Source organism: Prionailurus bengalensis, chromosome B3, assembly GCF_016509475.1.
Source record: "Prionailurus bengalensis isolate Pbe53 chromosome B3, Fcat_Pben_1.1_paternal_pri, whole genome shotgun sequence".
NCBI lineage: Eukaryota > Metazoa > Chordata > Mammalia > Carnivora > Felidae > Prionailurus > Prionailurus bengalensis.
This window is the reverse complement of record NC_057355.1, coordinates 54084087-54107090: the sequence shown is the minus strand read 5'-3', so window position 1 is coordinate 54107090 and position 23004 is coordinate 54084087. Positions and strand designations below refer to the sequence as shown.

The following is a 23004-nucleotide window of genomic DNA, read 5'->3' as shown; positions in this document are numbered from 1 at the left end:
AAATTAGGTAGCCCCTGTGGTCCTTTCCCAGCCTAAAATCTCTGTCCCTGCATCACCTCCATTCTGACAGAAAACAGAATGGAGGGGTGTTTAGCAGCACAGAGGGAAGAGCGACCAGTTTGGCCTGTCAGGGCCAGGCCAGGGGCAGGGGGTGGGGGAAGGGAAAGAAAGCAGAAAAACAAATGAGGGAAAGAGAGCAGGATCAGAGAAGTTTACCCAGAAGGTGAGTTTGGAAGGGTGCAGAGATGGTTTCCAACCATGCACTTCTAAAGAAGGGCTTCTGGTTACCCAGAGCAGTGTACGCAGAGTGGAAGGAAGGGTCTGGCATATTGGGAGCTGAAAGCAGTGTAGCGGGAGGCGAGGCTGGTTGGCTGGGCCAGGTGACAAGGGCTTTGCTTTGTGAGACTTACTTGTGAATGACAAAGCACCACTAAAGGGCCTTCGATGGAAGAGTGATGGGGAGAGAGGGTGTTTTTAGACAGTCCCTTTGGCTTCACAAGTGGGAAGATATGCTGGAGGGAGAAAGCCCCCTTTGGTAAAGCAGAGAAATTGAGGCTCCTCCTTTGATTCCTGTCCAGTGGCTGCTTTCTTTTCTCCTGAGGGAGCCGGGCTGAAGTGTAGCAAGTTAGTTGTCAAGATCATGGACTCAGGAGTTTGTTTTTTTAAGATGGTGAATGCCTTCTGCCTTCTCACCTCTTGAAAATCTTCCAAAAACAAGGAGACCAAGGAAAAGACATGTAAACTGCACTTCTTAGAAACTAAGAGGCATTACAACAGGAAACTACATAGAACAGAGAGCTGAAAGATGAAGGTCACTGACATCACAATACTAAGAAAGGTGAAACCTAATAGGTCAGTACCAACAAGAAGGAAGCCAAGTGACTTCCTGAAACCTGAGAAATCAGAGGCACCAAATACAACTAGAGATGGGATCAGGTTTCAGGCTTGAAAATAGGAGGATTTTGGAAAATTTGTGTAAGAAGTAGCTGGACCTCTGCTCCCCTCTCACACCCCTTTAGGAGACAGGAAGTTTATTCTCTTGAGAAGACCTTGAAGAGCTGTGAACCTCAAGGACAGCAGGGATGAGGGAATGAGGGCAGTGGAAGACAGCAGGGATGAGGCACTGAAGATAGAGACTGAGTAAATATCTACTTATTAACCAGAGAGACCGCCAGCTCCCTTTCCCTGCACAGCTTCTAGAACTCCGTAGCTAATTTATGCCTATAAGCAAGAGACAGAGAAGTCTGATCCTCAGGTCGAACTACCCTGTCACAGGACCATGCAGCCCGCTTAGCAATAGTCACTGCCTCTGCACACAAAGCTGCTCAAACATCTTTTACTTGCCTTACTTCTGAACATGAACAGACGTCAAGGATCAGCAGACACCCGAGGAAAGCCTCCAGTATGAAGTATCACCAAAAGAATAGAAGAAACAGCATCAACTCAAAGAGTTGGAGAAAACTTCCAAAAACCTATAATTAATATCCTCAGAGCTGTTAGAAGAGATATTCTATCCATGAAACAAGAATAGTATGCTACAAAAAAAACTAATAAAACCTCCTGAAAATAAAAATATGATTTAAATTATTTAATTCATAGAAAGTTTGGAAGATAAACTTGAGAAACCTTGAAGTTGGAGAAAAGATAAAGTGTTGGATGTGAGGGGAGGCACGATAAGAAAATAGAAGATCAATCCAAGAGGTCCAACATCTAATTAATAGAAAATCAGGAAAGTAAAATAGGGAAAATGGAGAGGAGGATATTATCAAAGAAGCAATACAAGAGAACTTCATAAAGGGATGAAGAAGATGAGATATATATATATATATGTATATATATACATATATAATATAATATATATATACATATATATTACTAAGCTATAAAAAAGAATGAGATCTTGCCATTTGCAGCAACGTGGATGGACCTAGAGAGTATAATGCTAAGTGAAATAAGTCAGACAGAGGAAGACAAATACCATATGATTCCACTCATGTAGAATCTAAAAAGCTAAATGAACAAAAAAGCAGAAAACAGAATTATAAATACAGAGACCAAGCTGGTGGTTGTCCGAAGGGAGAGGGACAAGGGTATAAGTGAAATAGATGAAGGGGAGTAAGAGATTCAAACTATAAAAAAACCATGGAGGCAAAAAGTATAGCATAGGGAATATAGTCAATAATTGTGAACCATGAGTAATGTATGGAATTCTCAAATCACTTTGTTGTACACCTGAAACTAATAAAACATTATATGTTAGCTATCCTTTAATGAAAAAATAAAGAAGGAATAGAACTTTAATATTTTTAAAAAGTGAAATGAAAACAGTAATGGTCAGCCTATTTGTACATAAAAAGAATGCTGAAGAGATATAGCATTTTAAGATAAAAAAAAATTAAAAAGGAAAGAAAATTTCCCGAAACTGTAGGACAGATTGAAAGAGCCAGGGGGGTACCAATAAAATGAGTGGAATTAATACTTTTAACACTACATCAGGATGAAACTTAAGACTACCAAAAAAAAAAAAAAGAGAGAGAGAGGAAAGATTCTGTAAGAATAACATTTGACTTGGCAACATCAACACTGTTAGCTGCAAGACTGGAAGCTGGAAGGTCAGTGCCTTCAAAATTCTAAGTTAAAAGTATTGCCTCTCTAGAATTCTATATCCAATAAAATTATCAATCAAATGTACAGTAAGAATATTTCCAGACTTTTAAAGTCTCAAAATAAATTACCTCCTCTACACTCTCCTTTAGGAAGTTACTAGGGAAAGTGTTCCATGCAAACAGGAGAGTGAGGAAAGCTGAGTAGCCAGGAGCCAGGAAAGCGAGACAAAGGGAATCCCCAGGCCTGGAAGGTAACCAGTCCGGACTGGAGCAGAAGGCTAAAAGGAAGCATAAGGGTCTGAAAAAGGAAATTCTAGCATCTGGTGGATTTCACCATAAAGAACATTGTATTTCGAGGCTGTTGGCGGGGGTGAAGAAAGACCTATGAATCGAAACTAAGAACACGAAGCAATGGGGCAGGAGGCAGTTAATTCTAGGAAAAATTACAATTTACTCAAGAACTTGATCATGGCATATTCCTTGGTTCATCAGCAATGTATTATGAGCAAAATAATGTGAGCACTGAAAATTGATTTAACCAATAATTGTGATATTGAAAAAACTGGAGAGGATGATAGAGAGCTTCATCTTCCTCTAGCACAATAGAAAATCAATAAATAATGTCTAACAGTGATGAATCAAAAGATAGCAGAATAAACATTTAACTTAGAAAATGGAGAGAAGAGGAAGCAGCTACAAAAATGGAAGGTGTCTGCGTCCAGATGGTAAAATAGATGCAAAGGATGGAAGCAGGTAAGCAGGGTGGTGACATTCTCCATTTAAAAGCCTTTCAGTATGTTGAACGTTAAACCACGTGGGTGCCCCACTTTTTTTTTTTTTTTTTTTTTAACGAAAGGAAAGACTTCTCTCTAAGTCACATAGATTTGGATTTGAATCTTGGAGCAACTGTGTTGTTACCTGTGTGATCTCCGGCAAATTATTTTAATCATTTTGAGGCTCTGCTTCCTCGATTATAATTGAGGCAAATACTGTTATTACCTATCACATTTCGGTATGATTCTGCAGAAACATGAGTAAGACAATAAAGGTCAAATACCTGGCACGTAGTAGTAAAGCCCTCCAAAAATGTTTTGTGTTTACTCTATTTACCTGGTCCTTTCCATTCCTCTCTGGGCACCCTGACCTCTCACCTTTCGGTCATTAAAGCCTGGTGTAGATTTAACTCCCCAGGGTGTGTTTGCATGTGACCCCTCACCTCTGAAGTGGAATCGAAGGTTTGATCCTTGTTAAAGAAAAAATGAGCCAGTGACCCTTGACCTAAAATACGGCTCCTTTGAGGAGTGACTTTGGTGATAAGGAAACACTGCTTCTCCTGTGGGAAGGGAAGACTTGAGTCACACCCGGTACCCTCAACCAGTGGTGAGCAAAACTTAGATGAGAACCAGACATCTCAGAAGGCTCCAGTGCCCTTCATTTCGTGTGCACAAACACTTCCAGCTTAGAGACTTAATCCCCTGCTGGTGTAATAAGATCCTTCATGTCATGATGAAAACTGAGCTGTTGGTATTGTGACTCTGAACCCAGCTAACTGCCACCCGCAGGTGACAGCTGCACCTGTGAAGCTGGCCTGCTTCCCATGCACCACAGGCACCTGCAGCTCCCCTGTGCCCCAGGCCCTGCTGGTGTCCTGATGTCCCAGCCATTAACTGTCAGACAGGGAACTTGAGGGCTTCCTGGTGGAGGTTATTCCTTCTTTTATTGCACTGTAGGAAAAACACAGTGCAGGTGATATAGAGATGTATTTGGCCTCAGAGGAGTTAACAGTCCAAGCGGGGGAGACAGATGTTCACCACCCATTAGGAAAGGAACTAGGAGGGTGATTACGGGCTGCATATGGATTAGTAAGGTCTTGGGTTTACACATTGGCATGCTAGTTTGGAGCTTCCCACACAGGCCTGGGAGCAGGTAAGCCCCAGGTCTGGAGGTTATTTTTAAGCCAAAGTCAGTATTCTTCAAATATTTTATGATGTTTTCTTCCCAGAGGGGGAATGAGGGATAGCACTGTGGGGGGGGGGGGGTGAGGGTGGTCTCTGAAAAGCTGATAATTCTTACTGGGAATAGTGCCTTCTGAAAGAGTGCCCCTGCGATTCACCATCCAGATGGGGACACTTGAGAGTGAAAGCATGTCATTGATAAGCACATCAGGACAACAGCATAAGCAGGACTGGCCCCAACAAACTAGACGTAGGGTCTCCCTGCTTAGAGGTACTTGGTGGTTATAGAAGGAAATACAGATGGTCCCCAACTTATAATGGTTTGACCTATGATTTTTTGGCTTTACAATGGTGTGAAAGTGATCTGCACTCCGTAGAAGCCATACGTTGAGTTTTGAATTTTGATCTTTTCCCGTCTAGCAATATATGGTACGATACTCTCTGGTGGCACTGGGCAGCCGCAGTGAGCCTCAGCCCCCAGGCAGCCACACGATCACGAGGGTGAACAACTGATACCCACACAGCCATGCTGTTTCTCACAGTATCCAATCAATTACGTGAGATAGTCAACACCGTATTATAAAACAGGCTTTGTGTTAGACAATTTTGCCCAGCTCTGTAGGCTGGCTGATGTATGTGTTCCCAACACATTTAAGGTATGTTAGGTTAAGCTATAATGTTCGGTAGGTTAGGTGAATTAAGTGCATTTTTGACTTATAATATTTTAATGGATGGTGACTTAATTGGGATGTAATGTCATCATAAATTGAGAAAGATCTATAGATTCAGTGACCTAGGGAGCTGATGAAGACAGTAGGTTCCCACTCAGTCATAATGTCTAAGGTTCATGCAGGTTCAGAAGGCTTCTCAGGTAACTCTCCTGAACACCCTGGTTAGGAACTACTACTAGCATGAGACCCCTGGTCCCTACACATTTCCTCCTCAGAATGGCCACACAAGGGCCCAGTTTTTACCAGTGACCAGGATCTGTCCACCTCTCTGGTTAGGACTTCTGAAGGAGGTCAAGCCTTTTGACCAAGGAGCTACTCAGAAATGAAATCCATCTATACTTCTCTCCTGACCTACTGCCTCCTCTCACATGAAAATCAATCCAAGGTTTGTTTTGGTTTGGTTTTTAACTGCTACACCCAAGGCCCTCCCCCTTATCAGAGAACGACCAGCCTCTCTATTCCAACAGTTCTTTTTCAAAGAGGAACTCTTACTCCAAACTAACTTCACAATGATTTCACAAATTAGGAAATAATGTAGGAAATGCTCTTCAGAACATTTGCTCTTGTAAGCAAATTACAATCCGATCAAAGAAATTAACACTTGATGTGAGAGGGGAAGCCTGGTTACCAAGCACTCTTACCCATTCCATTCTGTTTTCTGTTAAAGGTCATAGAGTTACAGAATTTTCAAGTTAAAATTATACTTATTTACCTTTCTCTACCACCAGACTCTGATCTCCTAGAGGACATAAATTGCCTTATTAATATAAAACATCATTTAAGTTACTCTGGGCTTGTTTGGACATATTTTTAGGGGCCTCATAAATGATTGCGGTTGCATAGAAACCAGCCTGGTCCTAACTCCACCTCTTGGGGACACAAGCTGTCCTTTCAGTTCCTTACACTCAAAACAACTTTTCCTTTGTGATTTGTGTTTATAGCAAAGCACATTCCTCCCAGGCCACCTGAGGCAACTGGGAGCCAGCTTCCTCTCTCTCTTCCCTTTCCCAATCCCACTGGGACAGTTTCATTGTATACCTGCCTCTGGGTCTATCTGTGAAATGAGGACATGATCAAGAGTCTTCTCTCCAGCCCCCTGAGGCCCCCACAGTAATGACTCTGTGGAAAACCATTCCTCTCTCCTTGCACTGTGTTCCCGGTTTTCTTCTTCCTCACCACGTGAACATTGTGCTTCAGATTGTCAGTCTTCGATAGATCTTTCCTCCTTTCTGAAAGTTCACTGGGATTCACCAGCCCCATCAAGAAAACAGTCAGCACACTGTTCTAGCTTCAGATTGGATGTGAATTAAATGTTGACATTACTTAGTTCTATCAAATTATCTCACCTTGCCTCTTAAAAATCAAAATGAAAAAAGCCAATTCTTCTGGTTATTAAGTCAGAGTTCCAGCCGGCGGCTTAAACTGCATGTGTTGGCGGGGAGGAGGTGTTATGTGTGTGAGTAACAGAAAAGATGTGCACAAAGGTGAATTCCTAACCAACATGAATATGTAGAAACATGAAGGCAATCACTAGTGTATAAGTACGGGCTTCAGAGAGGTTTCAATTTGGTCTCTCCTCCTCCTACCACAGAAAGCAAATGATCGTGTCCATAAAGTGAGAATGGCAATGGGAAATGGCTTGCGAGGAGATGTGTGGAGGGAATTCATCAGGAGATTTGGGGACATTACCATTTATGAGTTCTATGCTTCCACTGAAGGCAATATTGGCTTTATGAATTATACGAGAAAAATTGGTGCTGTTGGGAGAGTAAACTACCTACAGAAAGTAAGTACACTGAAATATGAGAGTATATGTAGCCAGTTTTCAGAATGAAGAGACTTTTTTTTAAGTTTATTTATTTATTTTGAGAGAGACAGAGACAGCATGAGTGGGGAGGGGCAGAGAGAGAGGGAGAGAGAGAATCCCAAGCAGGCTCAGCCCTGCCAGCACAGAGCCCAATAAAGCACTTAAGCTCACGAAATCATGAGATCATGACATGAGCTGAAACCAAGAGCTGGACACTTAACTGACTGAGCCACCTAGGTGCCCCAATGCAGACATGTCTTAAGAGATGTCATGATGACATTATTTCTTACTGCATCAGAGCCATGGCCAATCCATGTAACCAAGAGAGAGGATTTGCTCCTTCTCTATGACAGTGAGCACAAAGTGACAGGACCCTTTAATTTTAAAATTTTAATTTCTCTTTTTTTTTCAAAAATTTTTTTCAGTTTATCCTTTCATTGTGAGAGAGAGAGAAACAGGGCACATGAGTGGGGGAGAGACAAAGAGAGAGGGAGAGAGAGAATCTCAAGCAGGATTTGCGTGCTGTGAGCGCAGAGCCCGATGTGGGGCTCAAACTCATGAACCGGGAGATCGTGACCTGAGCCGAAGTCAAGAGCTGGACACTTAACTGACTGAGCCACCCAGGCGTCCCTAAAAATCTTAATTTCTCTTAATAACAACCTATTACACCTTTGCCATCTGCAACTTATGTGAAGTCTTCCTGATGCCATTTATACACGTATGTGACCAAACTCCAGAAGGTTGCCAGTTCTACAAGTTTACCACACACTGTGAAATCACAGTTACCTGGGGAGTTTTTCATGTATGCAGGTGCAGGGTGTCACCCTCTGAGCTTTGGATTTAGTAGTTCTGAGGCAGGGCCCAGGCATCAGTGTTTTCCAAAAGCCAGGGCTGAGGAACTGCTGTGTAGACCTTCGAGAGAACTGGAATGCACTCCAGTTCTAGGATCTTACGAACATTTGTATTTGCCTGCAAACTCCACCGGTTATCTCTTATGTGTAAGCCAGCTACATGGTAGTCTCTCTTCCCTCACAGTCACTTCTGGCCTAGGGTCTCTAGACAGTCTCTTTGCATTTTTTTTTTTTTTTTTTGCTTTTGAGAAGTCTTCCAGGTGACCCCCTCTTTTTTCAGAATTCCAGCAACATTCAGCAGATGCTGAGCCTCCACATGTGTGAGCCATCGCTGTTGTCATTACACCTCTGGCGGCCCTTCCTGCCCAGCTGGCCATGAACAGATACACCAGAGCTCCCAGGCAATGTGTCCCCAGGGACTGATGGGCAGAGTACAAAGGATAGCAATGCATGTGCATGAGAGAGCTGCCCCAAGAAATAAAATTTCAGCACCTTGCATCCTGAGTGACCTTGGGCGAGTCATTTATGTTCCTTAGGCCTCAATTTCATTGTTTGGAAAACAGAAATAAAAAAGAGAAAATGTAGGGCCTAGTGCCTGGCCCAAACTCAGTATTTAGTATAAGGGGAAAAGGTTATTGAAAGAATTAAATTAAATAACTTCTGAAAAAAAATTCTTAGAGGACATAGCCCAAGGCCTGTCATATAAAGTCTTGAATAATTGTTAGCTGTAGTGATATTATCATCCTGTTCCTCACATCCGGGCCTTATCATGAGGCATTCTCAAGCCTGGGGAACCACTCTGACATTGACAGCCACACCTGCGCCACGCAGGTCCCTCCACTGCCCTCCACATCTGTACCATACGGTGCGGCAGCCACTAGCTATGTGTGGCCATTTAAATTTAAATTATGTAAATGGAATTTTCAATTCAGTTCTTCACACACACTAGCCATGTTTCAAGTGTTCAGTAGCCACCTGTGTTTAGTGACTACCATGTTGAGCAGTACAGATGTATAACATTTCCATCATCACAGAAACTCTACTGGGCAGTGCTGCTACAGACTAAGAATCAATTTCTACTCCCCACTGGAACCACTGCTGATAAAGTCAGTCTTTTCTAGTTAGCTTCAGTTCTACTTGTACCAAGCCCAGATGCTGGAGACCCAAGTCTAATGTAGTTCAGAACAAGAAAGGGCAGAAAGTTGAGTTGAGACACGGTGCAAGGTATCTATGTTGTTACTATTGACCCTCAAGAAGATGAGTTTCAAGGAAACTTTTGTTTTAAACCAAACCTAAGGACCTTAGAAGTCAGTGCTAGGTTAATAGTTCTTCCAAAAAAAAAAAAAAAAAAAAAAAAAATATATATATATATATATATATATATATATATATATATATATATATATTACTTTGCTCCTCATCCATGGACTGCCATGTTTTATTGTCAGTTTTTCTGCTTAAAACAAGAAGAGGGGTGCCTGGGTGTCTCAGTTGATTGAGCACCCACCCAGCTCTTGATTTTCGCTCAGGTTATGATCCCAGGGTCATGGGATTGAGCCCCACCTCAGGCTCTGTGATGAGGATGGAGCCTGCTTAAGATTCTCTCTCTCCCTCTCTCTCTCTTTCTCTCTCTCTCTCTCTCTCTCTCTGTCTCTCTGTCTCTCCCTCTGCCCTTCTCCCTGGCTTGCACGCTCTCTCTCTCTCAAAAAATAAAAGCAAAACAAAACAAAAAAAAAAAAAAACCAAGGAGTTATTTTTTAACTGAAGCAGAAAGGGAAGAAGATGCCCCTGCAACTGATGTGGAAAGAAACATTGGTTACCAGCCCCAAATTTTTTATATTCTTGCAAATAAACAAGCCCTCCATTTGTTGACTATGAATGCTACTTGCCTTGTAATGGTTATTGCTACTATTAAATATAAAATTTGAAATGGACACAATAATCATGGCTAATCATTACTTCTAAATCCTGTCATATTTAGTAGGGAAAGTATTAGTAGAGAGTATTAGTAGAGTTGAGAAAATAATATACTGATTACTCTTACTGCACTACATACATTTAAATTCTTATGCCATTGAAATATGTAAAATATGTATATGTAAAATATAATAGAGTTTTAATAATTTTATAGCCATAGGCATGAAATAATTATACCATTGAACCTTAAATATATTGGAGAACAGATGGAAACATGAATCATCTAACAGCGGCATATAGGATTTTTAAAATCCATTGTGATATGTTCACCAAAACACATGTATTGATAGTGTTCATAACAGCATCATTTTTAATAGTCTAAAACTAGAAACAGTCCAGATGCCAGTTAACAGAAGGATAGATCAATTATGGCATATTCCTGCAAGGAAAATTCCATGGCAATAAAAAATAAACCACTGAAAAAAAACATTAACATGGCTAGATGAGTAACAGATATTATGTTCAGTGAAAGCAGCAGCACAAAGGCATATATTTCATTTCTTATTTCATTTATTTCTTTTTTTTTTAATTTTTTTTTCAACGTTTTATTTATTTTTGGGACAGAGAGAGACAGAGCATGAACGGGGGAGGGGCAGAGAGAGAGGGAGACACAGAATCGGAAACAGGCTCCAGGCTCTGAGCCATCAGCCCAGAGCCCGACGCGGGGCTCGAACTCCCGGACCGCGAGATCGTGACCTGGCTGAAGTCGGACGCTTAACCGACTGCGCCACCCAGGCGCCCCTCTTATTTCATTTATTTCAAGTGTAAGACTAATTGATGGTGGGGCACCTGGATGGCTCAGTCAGTTAAGCATCTGACTTTGGCTCAGGTCATGATCTCACAGTTCATGAGTTCAAGCCCCATGTCTGGCTCTATGTTGACAGCTCTCTACCCCTCCCCTACTCACTCTCTATCTCTCTTTCTCTCAAAATAAATACACATTAAAAAAAAATTTTTTTAAGACTAATTGATGGTGGTAAGTCAGAATAGTGTTTACCTTGAAAGAAAGGGGGCAAAGGGAAAGTTTTTACAGTACTGGAAATGTTTTATTTCTTGGTCTGGGTGGTAGTTACATGGATGTGTCCATATGTAATTTTATCAAGCTGGACACTAAAGATAATGTACTTTTTGTACTTCACGTATGCTGTACCACAATAAAAAGGAAAAAATGTGAAGGAATTTGTATTTAAAATGATATGTGTTAATTTTGCTAGAAAGTCGTAACTTATGAGCTGATTAAATATGATGTGGAGAAAGATGAACCTGTCCGAGATGGAAATGGATATTGCATCCGAGTTCCCAAAGGTACAGTAGATTTTTGCTCAGCTAACCTGTGCCCTTTCTTAACTTGATCAAGTAACTGTTAAGAACTAGCATACCATTGCTAAAATGAATATATGGTAAAAAAAATTTTAGAGTGGGGGGATAAAAGAGGTTTATTTTAAGTACCCTCAGAAATAGTTACAGAAATTCCAAAAGATACTAATTTACCACTACATGTAACATAATTATACTTTGAAACCTAGCTTAACTTCTTAATTATGAGGTAAGTGTTTTGAGGAAAGGGATATGTAATCATGGTTGCAAAGCTATAGTTAGCTTTACAAGGTCTACCTTCAAGCTTAGACTACTGTGCATTTGTCCAAGTATGTGTGTAAATCATTATTCCATAAAATACTAGCATTTTTAGAATTACAAGTGTGTGGCCACATGGGATACTGTACTTTGTGTGTATGGTCTATATGTATGTATAGGATGTATATGGACATACACGTGCACGTGCATGGATAGTGACACTTCCTTCAGCTAGCTTGTTGCCAATGGATTGTATGGCAACAGTTTTGTTTGGTTAGTTCGGTTTTTGGTTTCTTTGGTTTTTGTTCTTTAGCATTCACCACTTCTTATCATTGTGTTATTTTGCTCCAAAGCTGGGCATTTTTTAACATTTCTCTCCAGGAGTGAAAAATGCAAAGCTGCTAACTGAAAATTCTCATGACCTCTGTCGCTCCCACTCTACTATATATCTGAATTCAGACATACCCTACCTGTTTCAAAACCCCCTGTTCATTTTTTTATCTTTTTTTTAAGTTTATTTATTTGGGAGGGGGAGGAGTGCAAGCAAGGGAGGGGCAGAGAGAGAGGGAGAGAGAGAATCCCAAACAGGCTCTGCCCCAACGCAGGGCTCAATCCCATGACACGGGGCTCGATCCCACGAGCCTGGGATCATGACCTGAGCTGAAATCAAGAGTCAGACACTTAACCAACTGAGCCACCCAGACACCCCTATCACAAATTTTAAAATCTGGGAGCAGTTTGGAAAAAAACCTTATATGCTAATTTCAGCCCAGGGCTAATTTAATAACTGGAGCAATGTCCATTGGCAGGATTTAGGCTTAGATGAGGGATAAACATACTTTCTGTAAAGTGGGATAAAAATTATTTTGAACACAGTTGCTTTTCAGAGAATTTAATATCAACTTTACTAACAAATATATATGGAAGTTCAAGATCTAGTATTTGGAAAATCTATGCATATAGTCAATCAAAACAGATTGAAAGAGAATTTTATAAGTTTGTGTCTTGGAAATGCTATAAAATTAAGATGGAATGATGGGGATATCTCACTTGTGAGTTGTCTTAGGTTGTGGAAAATTAAAGATTGAGGTAAAGGAGAAAATATCTTCCATTTGTAAGTTCAGAAACTGATTCCTACTAATATATGCAAATTATTGAAATGATAAGCATGTAAATGTTGCTACCATACATAGAAAATGAAATCAATGTTTTATCAGCTTTATAAATGATTTATAATAAAGGTAACTGAAGGGGTACCTGAGAGGCTCAGTCGACTCTTGATCGCAGTCAGGTCTTGATCTCAATGTCATGAATTCCACACTGAGTGTGGAGCCTACTTTAAAAAAAGGAGGAGAGGGGCGCCTGGGTGGCGCAGTCGGTTAAGCGTCCGACTTCAGCCAGGTCACGATCTCGCGGTCCGGGAGTTCAAGCCCCGCGTCAGGCTCTGGGCTGATGGCTCAGAGCCTGGAGCCTGTTTCCGATTCTGTGTCTCCCTCTCTCTCTGCCCCTCCCCCGTTCATGCTCTGTCTCTCTCTGTCCCAAAAATAAATAAAAAATGTTGAAAACTAAATAAATAAATAAAAATTAAAAAAGGAGGAGGGGAGAGGGGTAACTGAAAATGCAACTTGAATAACATTGCATTACATTTTTCTGAGTGTGTTTTAATTACAAAGAAAGTCTTTAATTTTTTCATTGTTGAAGACAGGTTTAGTACTAGCCTCTGTAAGGTTAAAAAATGATATTTGTCGATTTAGGGGCCATGTTTTAAGATGTCCATTTTTGAGTGTATGGCAACAGTTTTATGAGAATGTTAGTAATAAAATTTGCCTACTGCTATCACATAAAATAACAATTTACTTTCTTCTGTCTTAGGTGAAGTTGGACTCCTTATTTGCAGAATCACACAACTCACACCCTTTAGTGGCTACGCTGGAGGAAGTGCTCAGACGGAGAAGAAAAAACTGAGAGATGTCTTTAAGAAAGGAGACCTCTATTTCAATAGTGGAGATCTCTTAGTGATTGACCATGAAAATTTCATCTACTTTCATGACAGAGTTGGAGATACTTTCCGGTTGGTTTCTTTGAGTTATTGAGTCAAAAACAAACACATGCACAATTTGGCTTACTCCTAAATTGGAACTGCATTCCACTTTGGCTGCAGTGCCCCATTTCCCTCTATCTCTTTGGCATGTCCATCCAAACTTCTATATTCCCAGAAAATAAGGAGCAAGCCACAGGAAGTGTCACTCTTCCTACAAGTGTCACTCCTGCAATGCACAGATAAGTTGGTTGAGCAACACCAGTTGAGAAATAGGCAGAAAACCTGTGCCTGATTTTTGGAGCCTAACTAACAGTGTATCCAGTTTCTCTCATTTATCCTCAGCTGTTACCAGTCACCCCTAGGATAGCCCAGGGTTTCACACTATTTCCAGTCGTGGGGCTTTTCTTCAGATAAAATCAAATGCAAGCTAATACGGAGCTGATCTAGCCAAAGAGGAAGTGAGGGGTTCTGAAATCCACTATTCACCTCCCTCCCACTCTCCATCCCTAACCATTCCCACAGAAACCCAAGTCAGCACCATGAAATTTGAAAGTCATTATAATAAGACCATGAAACTAATTCCCAACAACAGCATGGTCCTCCAGCTTCTCTCATGGTCCTCTCATGACACTTTGGTTTAATCAACTTCCCTCCTGTGCAAGCTCCCTGAGGCCAGGCCTTGTGTCTGCTGGTTCACTCCCCAGCACCTAGCACAGTGCTTGACACACATAAATACTTTTGCGTGAATGCATGCGGAAGGTATGGAAGTTGTCTGGCTGTAGTAGGCAGAGCAAGAATACAAATGAGGAGACCTGAGCTCCTAGGCTCACCCCTACCCCTGGCCAGCTGTGCTGTCAAGGCTGGTAACCTTTTTCACCCACGAAATGAAGGTTCCAATGATCCAGAGTGTTCCTTCCATCTTTGGAGTATTCCATGACTCAGGATCCGTACCATGATTTTATGCAACCTTCATGTTACTAAAAAGATACTTCCAGGAGATCTAAAGAATTTTTAAATGTAGACAAATTTTAAAGCCTTATTAAGTAGACGAGTGTAGGTTGGGCACTAACGTTATAATCTCCCTGTAAATAAAGCATGGTATTTTATTTGCTACTCAAAGCTTTCTCATTGCCATGAGACCCTGATATACAGGTATGAAACCAACCAAAGTTAGTGAGAAAAGTGGGAGACCTAAACACAACAAAAAGGTACTGAGATTTGTTCTTGATTTCCAGTACCTTTCTTAGGCCAAACCTGTATTTCAACATTAGAACATTCTTTGTATCGTGTTTCATGTGGTGAGATTGGAATTCCACATTTTATTATTTAAATGCCTTTGTCTATGCCTTTGTCTTTTGTTTCTCAAGCAGAATGCCTCTCCTGTGACTAAGTTCCAGGGGATTTGAGAGCAGAGATGGGAAAACAAATGCAGACACCTTGCAGGGCCTAGAAGAGATGCGTGCTCTGCCATGGAACTGTGGGCCAGGGACCACCAGTAACCTCTGCTAACCTTGCCTTTTCTTCCAGCTGGAAAGGGGAAAATGTGGCCACCACTGAAGTCGCTGATATCGTAGGACTGGTTGATTTTGTCCAGGAAGTAAACGTTTATGGAGTGTCTGTGCCAGGTACACATAAGTCTCTGCATAAACCTATACAGTAACTGAACATCATTTTAACCCCATGGCAAAGTTTGTCATCACTTTTGCCTCCCTGCTGGAGAACCAGTCTCTTTCAGCCACCTGGGAGTAAGGGGCTGATGTCTGGTTTATATTCCATTATAAATCAGCCAACTCAGCACATCTGAACTTGGCCTTCCTCTGTGGCTCAGCTCCCCAGCTGTTCTTGGGCTCTCAGGCAAGCCAGATCTCTGCAAGATGCAGGGTCCCATGCTACATTTGGCATGCCTCAAGAAAAGACGTGTCAGGCTTGATAGCTGGGAAATGGTATCTTGGCCTCGGAACCGAGTATCACAAGTAACAGCAAGTATATTTGCTAGGAGAAAAAACTGAAAAGGAGCTGCCTTTGTCCAGACTTCTTTTAAAACAGATCCTTAACCCCAGCTCACCCCAGTGAGTTTCAGAATCATCACACAGAGTGGTGTCACCAAGCCTTCATCTGCAGATCTGCCTCTGCCAGCAGAGTGGGGAGAGCTGAGGTCTGACTTTGGGTCCTTGGCTCCAGTACCTGGGGCTGTTTGACTTCAGACAAATCACTAAAATTAGGGGTAATATCAGCCCTGACGTTGAGATTGTTAAGAGAACTCATTCGCTTCAATTATGTAAACACTAAACATACACCTACCAGACGTATACATGAGTGCTGTCATTGGAAGAAATCGTTTTAATTATATAGATGAGAGAGGATTAAAACTTCCAAGTCACTGTCCAACTGTAAGGTGCTAGGGATATTAGTATTCCCCCAGAACTCAGTATTTGGGATTCTCACCTATATTCAAAATAGAAATCCAAGAGTCTCTCTTTCCTAAGCTGTGGTGGTTTCACATAACTTTGTGGTGTCTTTTTTTTTTTTTAAGAATATTTGAGATTTTCTCTTCCCTGTTCCTCTCGAGCACAACGACAATTATATGATAGGAAGTGCAGCCACATCTCAGGTCACAGAGCGTGACCTGAGTGCACGCTGCTCATGTTGGAACGTGGGCTGAATTAACACGAGAGCCCATGGCAAGGTTGTCAGTCATCACACTGCGCTGGGCTCTCACAGACCCCACCTGGCGTGTTGTGTGCACCTCTAAATGCTGGATTTAGGTAGCAACACAAAAGAATGTGTATGAGAAGGTGAGAGAATCTGGGGGAATGGATTGGAAGGATCGAGTCCACTGCTCTTCAGAGTGGGGCCCCTGGCCTAGCACCACTGGGGAGCTTGTGAAACAACATGACTTCTCAGGCCAACCCCAACCCTTACTGAATCAGAATCTCTGGGGTGGGGCCCAGGGACCTGTGTTTTAACAAGCCATCCAGTGATTCTTAAAAGCAATGAAGTTTGACTTGGGGGTGATGAAAATGTTCTAGAACTAGATAATGGTGATAGTTACACAACATTGTGAATGTATCAAATACCACTGAATTGGGCACTTTAAAATGGTTAAGATGATGAATTTTATGCTATGTGTGTGTTACCACAAATTTTTAGAAGATACTAAATTTTGAGAAGCACTGAAGCCTCGTCTGACCAATCATCAGAATCATCTGGGAAACTTTGATTTTTTTTAAGTTATTGAAATTCAAATTAATTAACCTGTAGTGCAATATTAGTCTCAGGTAGAGTACAGTGATTCAGTCTGGGAGAGTGTTTAAAGCCTAGATATAATGGATCAGAACCTCTGGGGTTTGGGACTCAGACACTTCATGTCTTCTTTTAGTCCCCAGGTGACTCTAACAACCAGTAAGGTTTGGGAGTCACCGATCTAGAACAAAAAGGAGATTAATGGTTTTCACATGGTTGGAAGGCAGTCAAAGTAGAACAAGGAGCTGGTGTGCTTGCCATACCCACAGCGAGCAGAACGAGGGCCAAGGGATTGAAATGACCAGGGAGCAAATTTTAGCCTGAGATGTCTCCTATAACCAGAGAGATTAACAGCACAAAAGTCTATCTCCTGAGGTGGGGAATGGCCCACCAGCTGGGGTGTGTAGAGAGGCTGGATGTCCACTCAAGATCCTGTGAGAATTCTTGCTGCATTGAAATATTAGAGATAGGGGCACCTTGGTGGCTCAGTCAGTTGAGCATCCAACTCTGGATTTTGGCTCAGCTCATGATCTTAGGGTCCTGGGATGGAGCCCTGAGTCAGGGTCTGCACTGAGCATGGAACCTGCTTGAAATTCTCTCTCTCTCCCTCTGCCCCTCCCCTGCTTGCTCACTCCCTCTCTCTCTCTCTCCCTCTCAAATAAGATGGAAAAAAAAAAAAAAGATTAAAGATAAACTGAGAAGTGTCTCTCAGCTTTTAGATTCTGTGATTCTCGATGCCATGCCAGCTGCTGGCTGGCCTGACAGGCACACGGCCAGCCTTGCTGCAGCCCAGAAATGAGGCAGGTCTATCTAGAAGGCAATCTACCAGGGTGAATTTCAGTATCAAAGGGCTCAGCAAGGCCTTCACAGATCTCAGCTTTGGACCAGGAAGGTACACCAAAGTGTAAGCCCAGTTGACTGTTATTAGATGTCACACCAGAACTTCCCAACTACTCTCTAGAACTTTTTGTTCTCAACAGAACTTTCTGCAATGATGCAAATGTTCTATATGTGCACTCTCCACTATGGTAGCCAATAACCACTACATGGCTGTTAAGGACTTGAAATTGTGGCTAGTACAACTGAGGAATTGAATTTTTTTTTAGTTTGTGTTTTTAGAATTAATTTTGATAGCCAAATGAAACCAGTGGCTACCATACTGGACAGTGCAGCGCTAGAGAAACTCTGGCCAGAACAGTTGTAAACTGGAACCTCCCCCCCGGAGCTAAACTAGCCCCAAACCAACCCCTGGGAACTGGGGCAGAGATCTGAGACTCAATAGGCCTATTCGTCTCTCAGTTGGGCATTGTCTCTGTCAGAGCAAGAGGCAAGGAGCCAGTCAGTGCTGAAGATTTCTGTTGCATCAGCCTCTGCCTTGATTGGAAAAGAAGCTTATTGGAGACATTTGAGATTCCTAAGATGGTTGCTTTTGAGCAAGCTACCAGGGACCCCTAGAGAAAGAGAGTCCTGTGCCCTGTCTCCCTCCTTCAGATATGAGGCAAATCGTAGAGGCGTGCATTTCCTTTCTCTTAATGTTTCCTCTTGTTTCCTGCCTTCTTTGGAGCCACAGGTAAACACACAATCACCATGGGAGAGGTTTCAAAAGCTGGGGCCCAGGTGACAAAGGGCACAAGGCGGCCCCTTCCCCTCTCTGATTACAGCTAGGTAGTTCAGCGAAGTGGATCTCAATGGATCTCAACTCCCACCCAGTCTGCTGGATCAGGCAAAAGATGTATTAATACCTAATTATTGCTGTCTTTACAAGAAAACAGTGTAGTCATTGTGCTTAACTCCTCCCCACTTACCTTGCTGCCCAGACAGGAAGGAGCTGCTGGATCCTGGTCTCTGTGGAGACACAGCCTTGCGGAATATAGCTCATCAATGGGAGGGCCCACAGCCGCTTGCCTTTGCACCTCCCATCACCATCCTGACCCCCAGCTTCTCTGAAATGCAGAAAGGCAAAATCTCAAAGGTGGTATTTGTGTCTGGACGCACAACAGACCTGACACTACACCCTAAAGAACAACCTGAGCCCAATTGTTCATGACTGTGGAACAAGGACTTCTCACTGGAGTCCAAAAAAAAAAAAAAAAAAATTCCCTCAGCCACGAGTAGGGCCTGTTTTCTACTCTGGTGTTTTCATTTAGGCTGCTGAGAAGGATGACCGTTGATTGCCTCAATCTGGTTTCCGACTTTGTCTATTGTTTGCTGTGTGAACTTGAACAAGTCTCGTACTATATCTTTAAGCCTTAGTACTTTCATCTGTAAAATGGAGATCATATTTATACCTTTTCAGAAGGTTGTTGTGAGGGTTGAATGAAATAGTCCATAAAACACACTTAGTATAGGGTCTGGCATATAATGAAGATTTAATCAGCGCATAGCTCTTGTTATTGTTGTTATAGTCACTTTAGAATAACTTCCACATATACCTGAAATAAAAATTCCGACTATCCAAAAGAAACCCATGTCAATGTTCTCAGCCCACTTTGAACTAGGAAAACATCATAATTAGTATAACACGTCTAATTTTTTCTCTTTATTTCTAGGTCATGAGGGTCGAATTGGCATGGCCTCTATCAAAATGAAGGAAAACCACGAATTTGATGGAAAAAAACTCTTTAACCATGTTGTCGATTACCTGCCCAGTTATGCAAGGCCCCGGTTTCTAAGAATACAGGTGAGAGACTTCTTGTTGTTGAGTTCAATTATCCTCTCTCTCTTAGAGACCGCTGCGTCTTAGGGAACAACTCCTTTCTACCACGGTGGCCATATTGGCCAGATTGTCACTACCCTTGCCAGGAAGCTCCACAAGGAAGCAGAAGTATCAGAAAATGAGCTAGCAGAAGCCAAATCCTGATCCCCTTTTCCCTAAAATGACAGACCAGGTCATTCAGCAGCAGTATTAGCAAATAATTCACAAAGTCTATGGTTTGATGAAGTATGACAGATACTTAAAATGTTTCCAGTTTTAAAGGATGGAAAAATCCACTGAAGCTCTACACCTTCCTACCGTGTGAAACTTAGTTGGGAAGCATTAGCCAGTTGGAGCTGTCAAATGTTTAACTATCACCCTAGGTGTCCCACATCACTAGAGGGATGTGTTTTTTTGCAAACATTAATCCATGTTAGCCTAACATTCTCTCACTTTTGGACTCTGAGCAATATGATTCTGTAGCTGAAGACTTGAGAAAAGAAATGTTAGGCTACCAGCTATTGTGGAAGTTGTATGTTATTTCTGTTGATGTTCATAAAGCATGGACGTTTATAATGAGATGGTGGAGAGACGTGAAAATTGAAATACGCTCAGATCATCCATCACCTATCAATTGAAGGAAAAAAGCTTCAGCCTAGTGGACAAACAGGCTGAGAAAATAGAGTGGTCTGTGTGTAGATGATCCCTAACCCCACCCCACCCTAAATCTGGATATTTTAGTAAAACCGGAAGCTCACTAAGCAACAGACTGCCCTGCAGGGGAGGGGTAGAGGGAGAGAATCCCAAGCAGGCTCCATGCCTGCAGTGCAAAGCCAGATGTGGGGCTCAAACTCATGAACCATGAGATGATGATCCGAGCCAAAATCAAGAGTCGGACACTTAACCGACTAAGCCACCTAGGCATCCCTGCTCTGCTCTGCATTTCACCCTCCACAGCCCCTCCCTCCCCACAGGTGATCTTAAAGCCTCAGAGGAATGAAAAGCTACCTGCACAAAGGGCCCCCTAGTGGAGCTTCTGTAAACAGGAGGTATTGAACTAGCTTCCCCAACCTCTCTCAGGAGCCAGAGCTACCAGACACTCCACCCTCTGCCATTTGCCTGAACCCTAATCGTTCACAAAACACTGCAACAGTGTGGATTGTTTGATGTTTTCCAGGACACCATTGAGATCACTGGAACTTTTAAACACCGCAAAGTGACCCTCGTGGAGGAGGGCTTTAATCCTGCAGTCATCAAAGATGCCTTATATTTCTTGGATGACAAAGCAGAAATGTATGTGCCTATGACTGAGGACATTTACAATGCCATAAATGATAAAACTCTGAAACTCTGAATATTCCTAGGAGGATAACTCCTATTTCCAGAAAGAAATTAAAAGGACCTAGTGCAACCACTTGATATAATCCAACTTTAATTTGATTGAAGATTGTAACATGCCATTTTTTATGCATTCCAATAATGGGAGACTTTTAAAAATTATACCCGAGCCATTGCACGTGAAAATATTTAGAGATGATTAGTTTTCAGTTTGCACCTACTGTTTGTATTTGCAGACTAAGCTTGTTAGAGGGTGCATTATTTTTTAAATATGTAATAAAATAGATGAATGCTAACATATGAGATGGCATTGTCTCTTTCCTGACTTTACTCTAAATGCAAATCCTGAGCCTAAGAGCCTCATTGGCATCTTTTCATAGGTGTCCTACTCATAATGATAATGGCATCCTAGGTTTAAAAAAAAAAAAAAGGCAAGAAATTGAAAGGTGAGGGGGATGCAACACCAATGAACTCCAATGAACACCAATGAACAGTCCAGCTCTACTGTGAAGCCAACTCTCCCCTCCTATCTGGGCCACTGTCTACAAATTGCGTTATCCAGCAGGTGAGAATGCCAACTATAGTTTTTGAAGGAGCCTAAGTCAACAGCATCAGAATTCTATATATAGAAGGTGTCAGTAGATATTTTTTAACTCCACCAAGGCTTGTAGGCTCGAGTGTCTTCAGGAATCACATGAGTAATGTGGACGAGAGAAACAGGTCACAAATGAATGTGGCAAACGTGAGGGTACTACTTAGCTTCAGTTGGCTGATTATTGTCATGTGGGAATACAGTTTAGGTACTTCCAAGATCTGATTATTTAGAAAACAGAAACCCAGATATTCATGTGAATCTCCCAGTCTTTTAAATTTGTGAAGTTTCAAATTTTATAAGACTTCCACGCACCCAACAAAATGGATGTGTGGACCAGATAAGTCCCAGATCTCCAGTGAGTACCCCCAGTCCCATATACTCCTCAAACCTGAGCTGGTTTCACTCCACACCCAGCCTCCTATCAAACAGCCTGTTTATTTAAGGACCCAGGGCCCTTTGACATGATGCAGGTGGGTTTGGGAACTTCAAGGAGCTCCTTCAGACAGGCTGTTTCTTCTTACACTCAGCTGGCTCCCTTCCTCAACAGAACTCCTTAACCTCTGCATGTGTTAGCTACAGACAGTTTCAGGAATAGGTCCTCAGTAACAGCAATCAAGACATGTTTACTAGAGTTTTTCCTAGGAAACAGGAATGTCATGGTCACTAAGTCCATCTCAAGGAAGTATAATCCAAGTTTACCCCAGCCTCCTTAAAAGAAGTGGAGTTTCCTTCCCTAAAGGACATCCTCCGATGACCAGGAGCTGGCAAGGGGCCCCAATTCTCCCTCAATGTAATCGCCATAAGGCCCCAGGAAAACATATCTAGGGATCCTTAATGATAGATACAGGAGAGGTTGCCGCTCTCACCCCCCACACAGTACTAGAAGTATTTTTTAAACTCTCATTCTTTCAAGTGACTACCAAGAAGATTCATGACCTGAATCCCTGCCCCCACTCTTTATGCCCAATGACCATTTCTGAGTGCTTAATATGTGTAAGGGACTTGAGCATGGCCTCAGGAAAACTCTGGATACCCTTGTGTCTTTGCGAATTTTGCCAATAATTTAGAACATTGTTGTTTATGAGTTAGCACTTAAGAATGTTTGCAAAATTGTAAGTATCTCTGCCTTCGCTATATTGATCTCCCAGCGAGAATTGAACCCAAGTGATGGGAAAGAGCATGACTTCTGTTTTCGGACGTATCACGTTGTGCAGTTGTGTCACTTGTGATCGTGTTACAGTGGATCTGGTGGTAAGCAGAGGTTATCTCAAAGGGCATGTTCTCAGATGAGACACCAGCACTTACACTGTTAGCCAGAACATTAGTGTGCCTGTAACCAGAGCCTACTGGAGCCTGACCACCTTTAAAGCCACATTTTACATTTTCCAGTTAGAAACTCAGAAACTCTCTCTCACATCCTGATGGCTTCCTCAGCCTCCACTTCCTCCAAACCTCTGTGATTCTGGCCAGGAACCACAGGTCCACTCTGACGGATAGAGACACCAGGACAATATCCTCAATACCTGGGTTCGCATGTGTGTGCATAAAAGTAAGCCCATGACAGATCATCAATTTTACATACTAATTTTT

The 23004-nt window shown here is 42.1% G+C and overlaps 1 protein-coding gene across 1 annotated transcript in view; it reads left to right on the top strand.

Annotated features, from left to right (window-relative positions):
* Positions 1-21119, top strand: part of SLC27A2 (solute carrier family 27 member 2) — a 44187-nt gene extending 23068 nt beyond the window's left edge. The window contains exons 5-10 of the mRNA XM_043555448.1: positions 6884-7078; positions 11142-11232; positions 13375-13573; positions 15071-15168; positions 19336-19466; positions 20659-21119. Of these exons, the coding sequence (XP_043411383.1) occupies positions 6884-7078; positions 11142-11232; positions 13375-13573; positions 15071-15168; positions 19336-19466; positions 20659-20835 (891 nt within the window). The 3' untranslated portion in view covers positions 20836-21119. The remainder of the gene's footprint in view (positions 1-6883; positions 7079-11141; positions 11233-13374; positions 13574-15070; positions 15169-19335; positions 19467-20658) is intronic.
* Positions 21120-23004: the final 1885 nt, after the last annotated feature.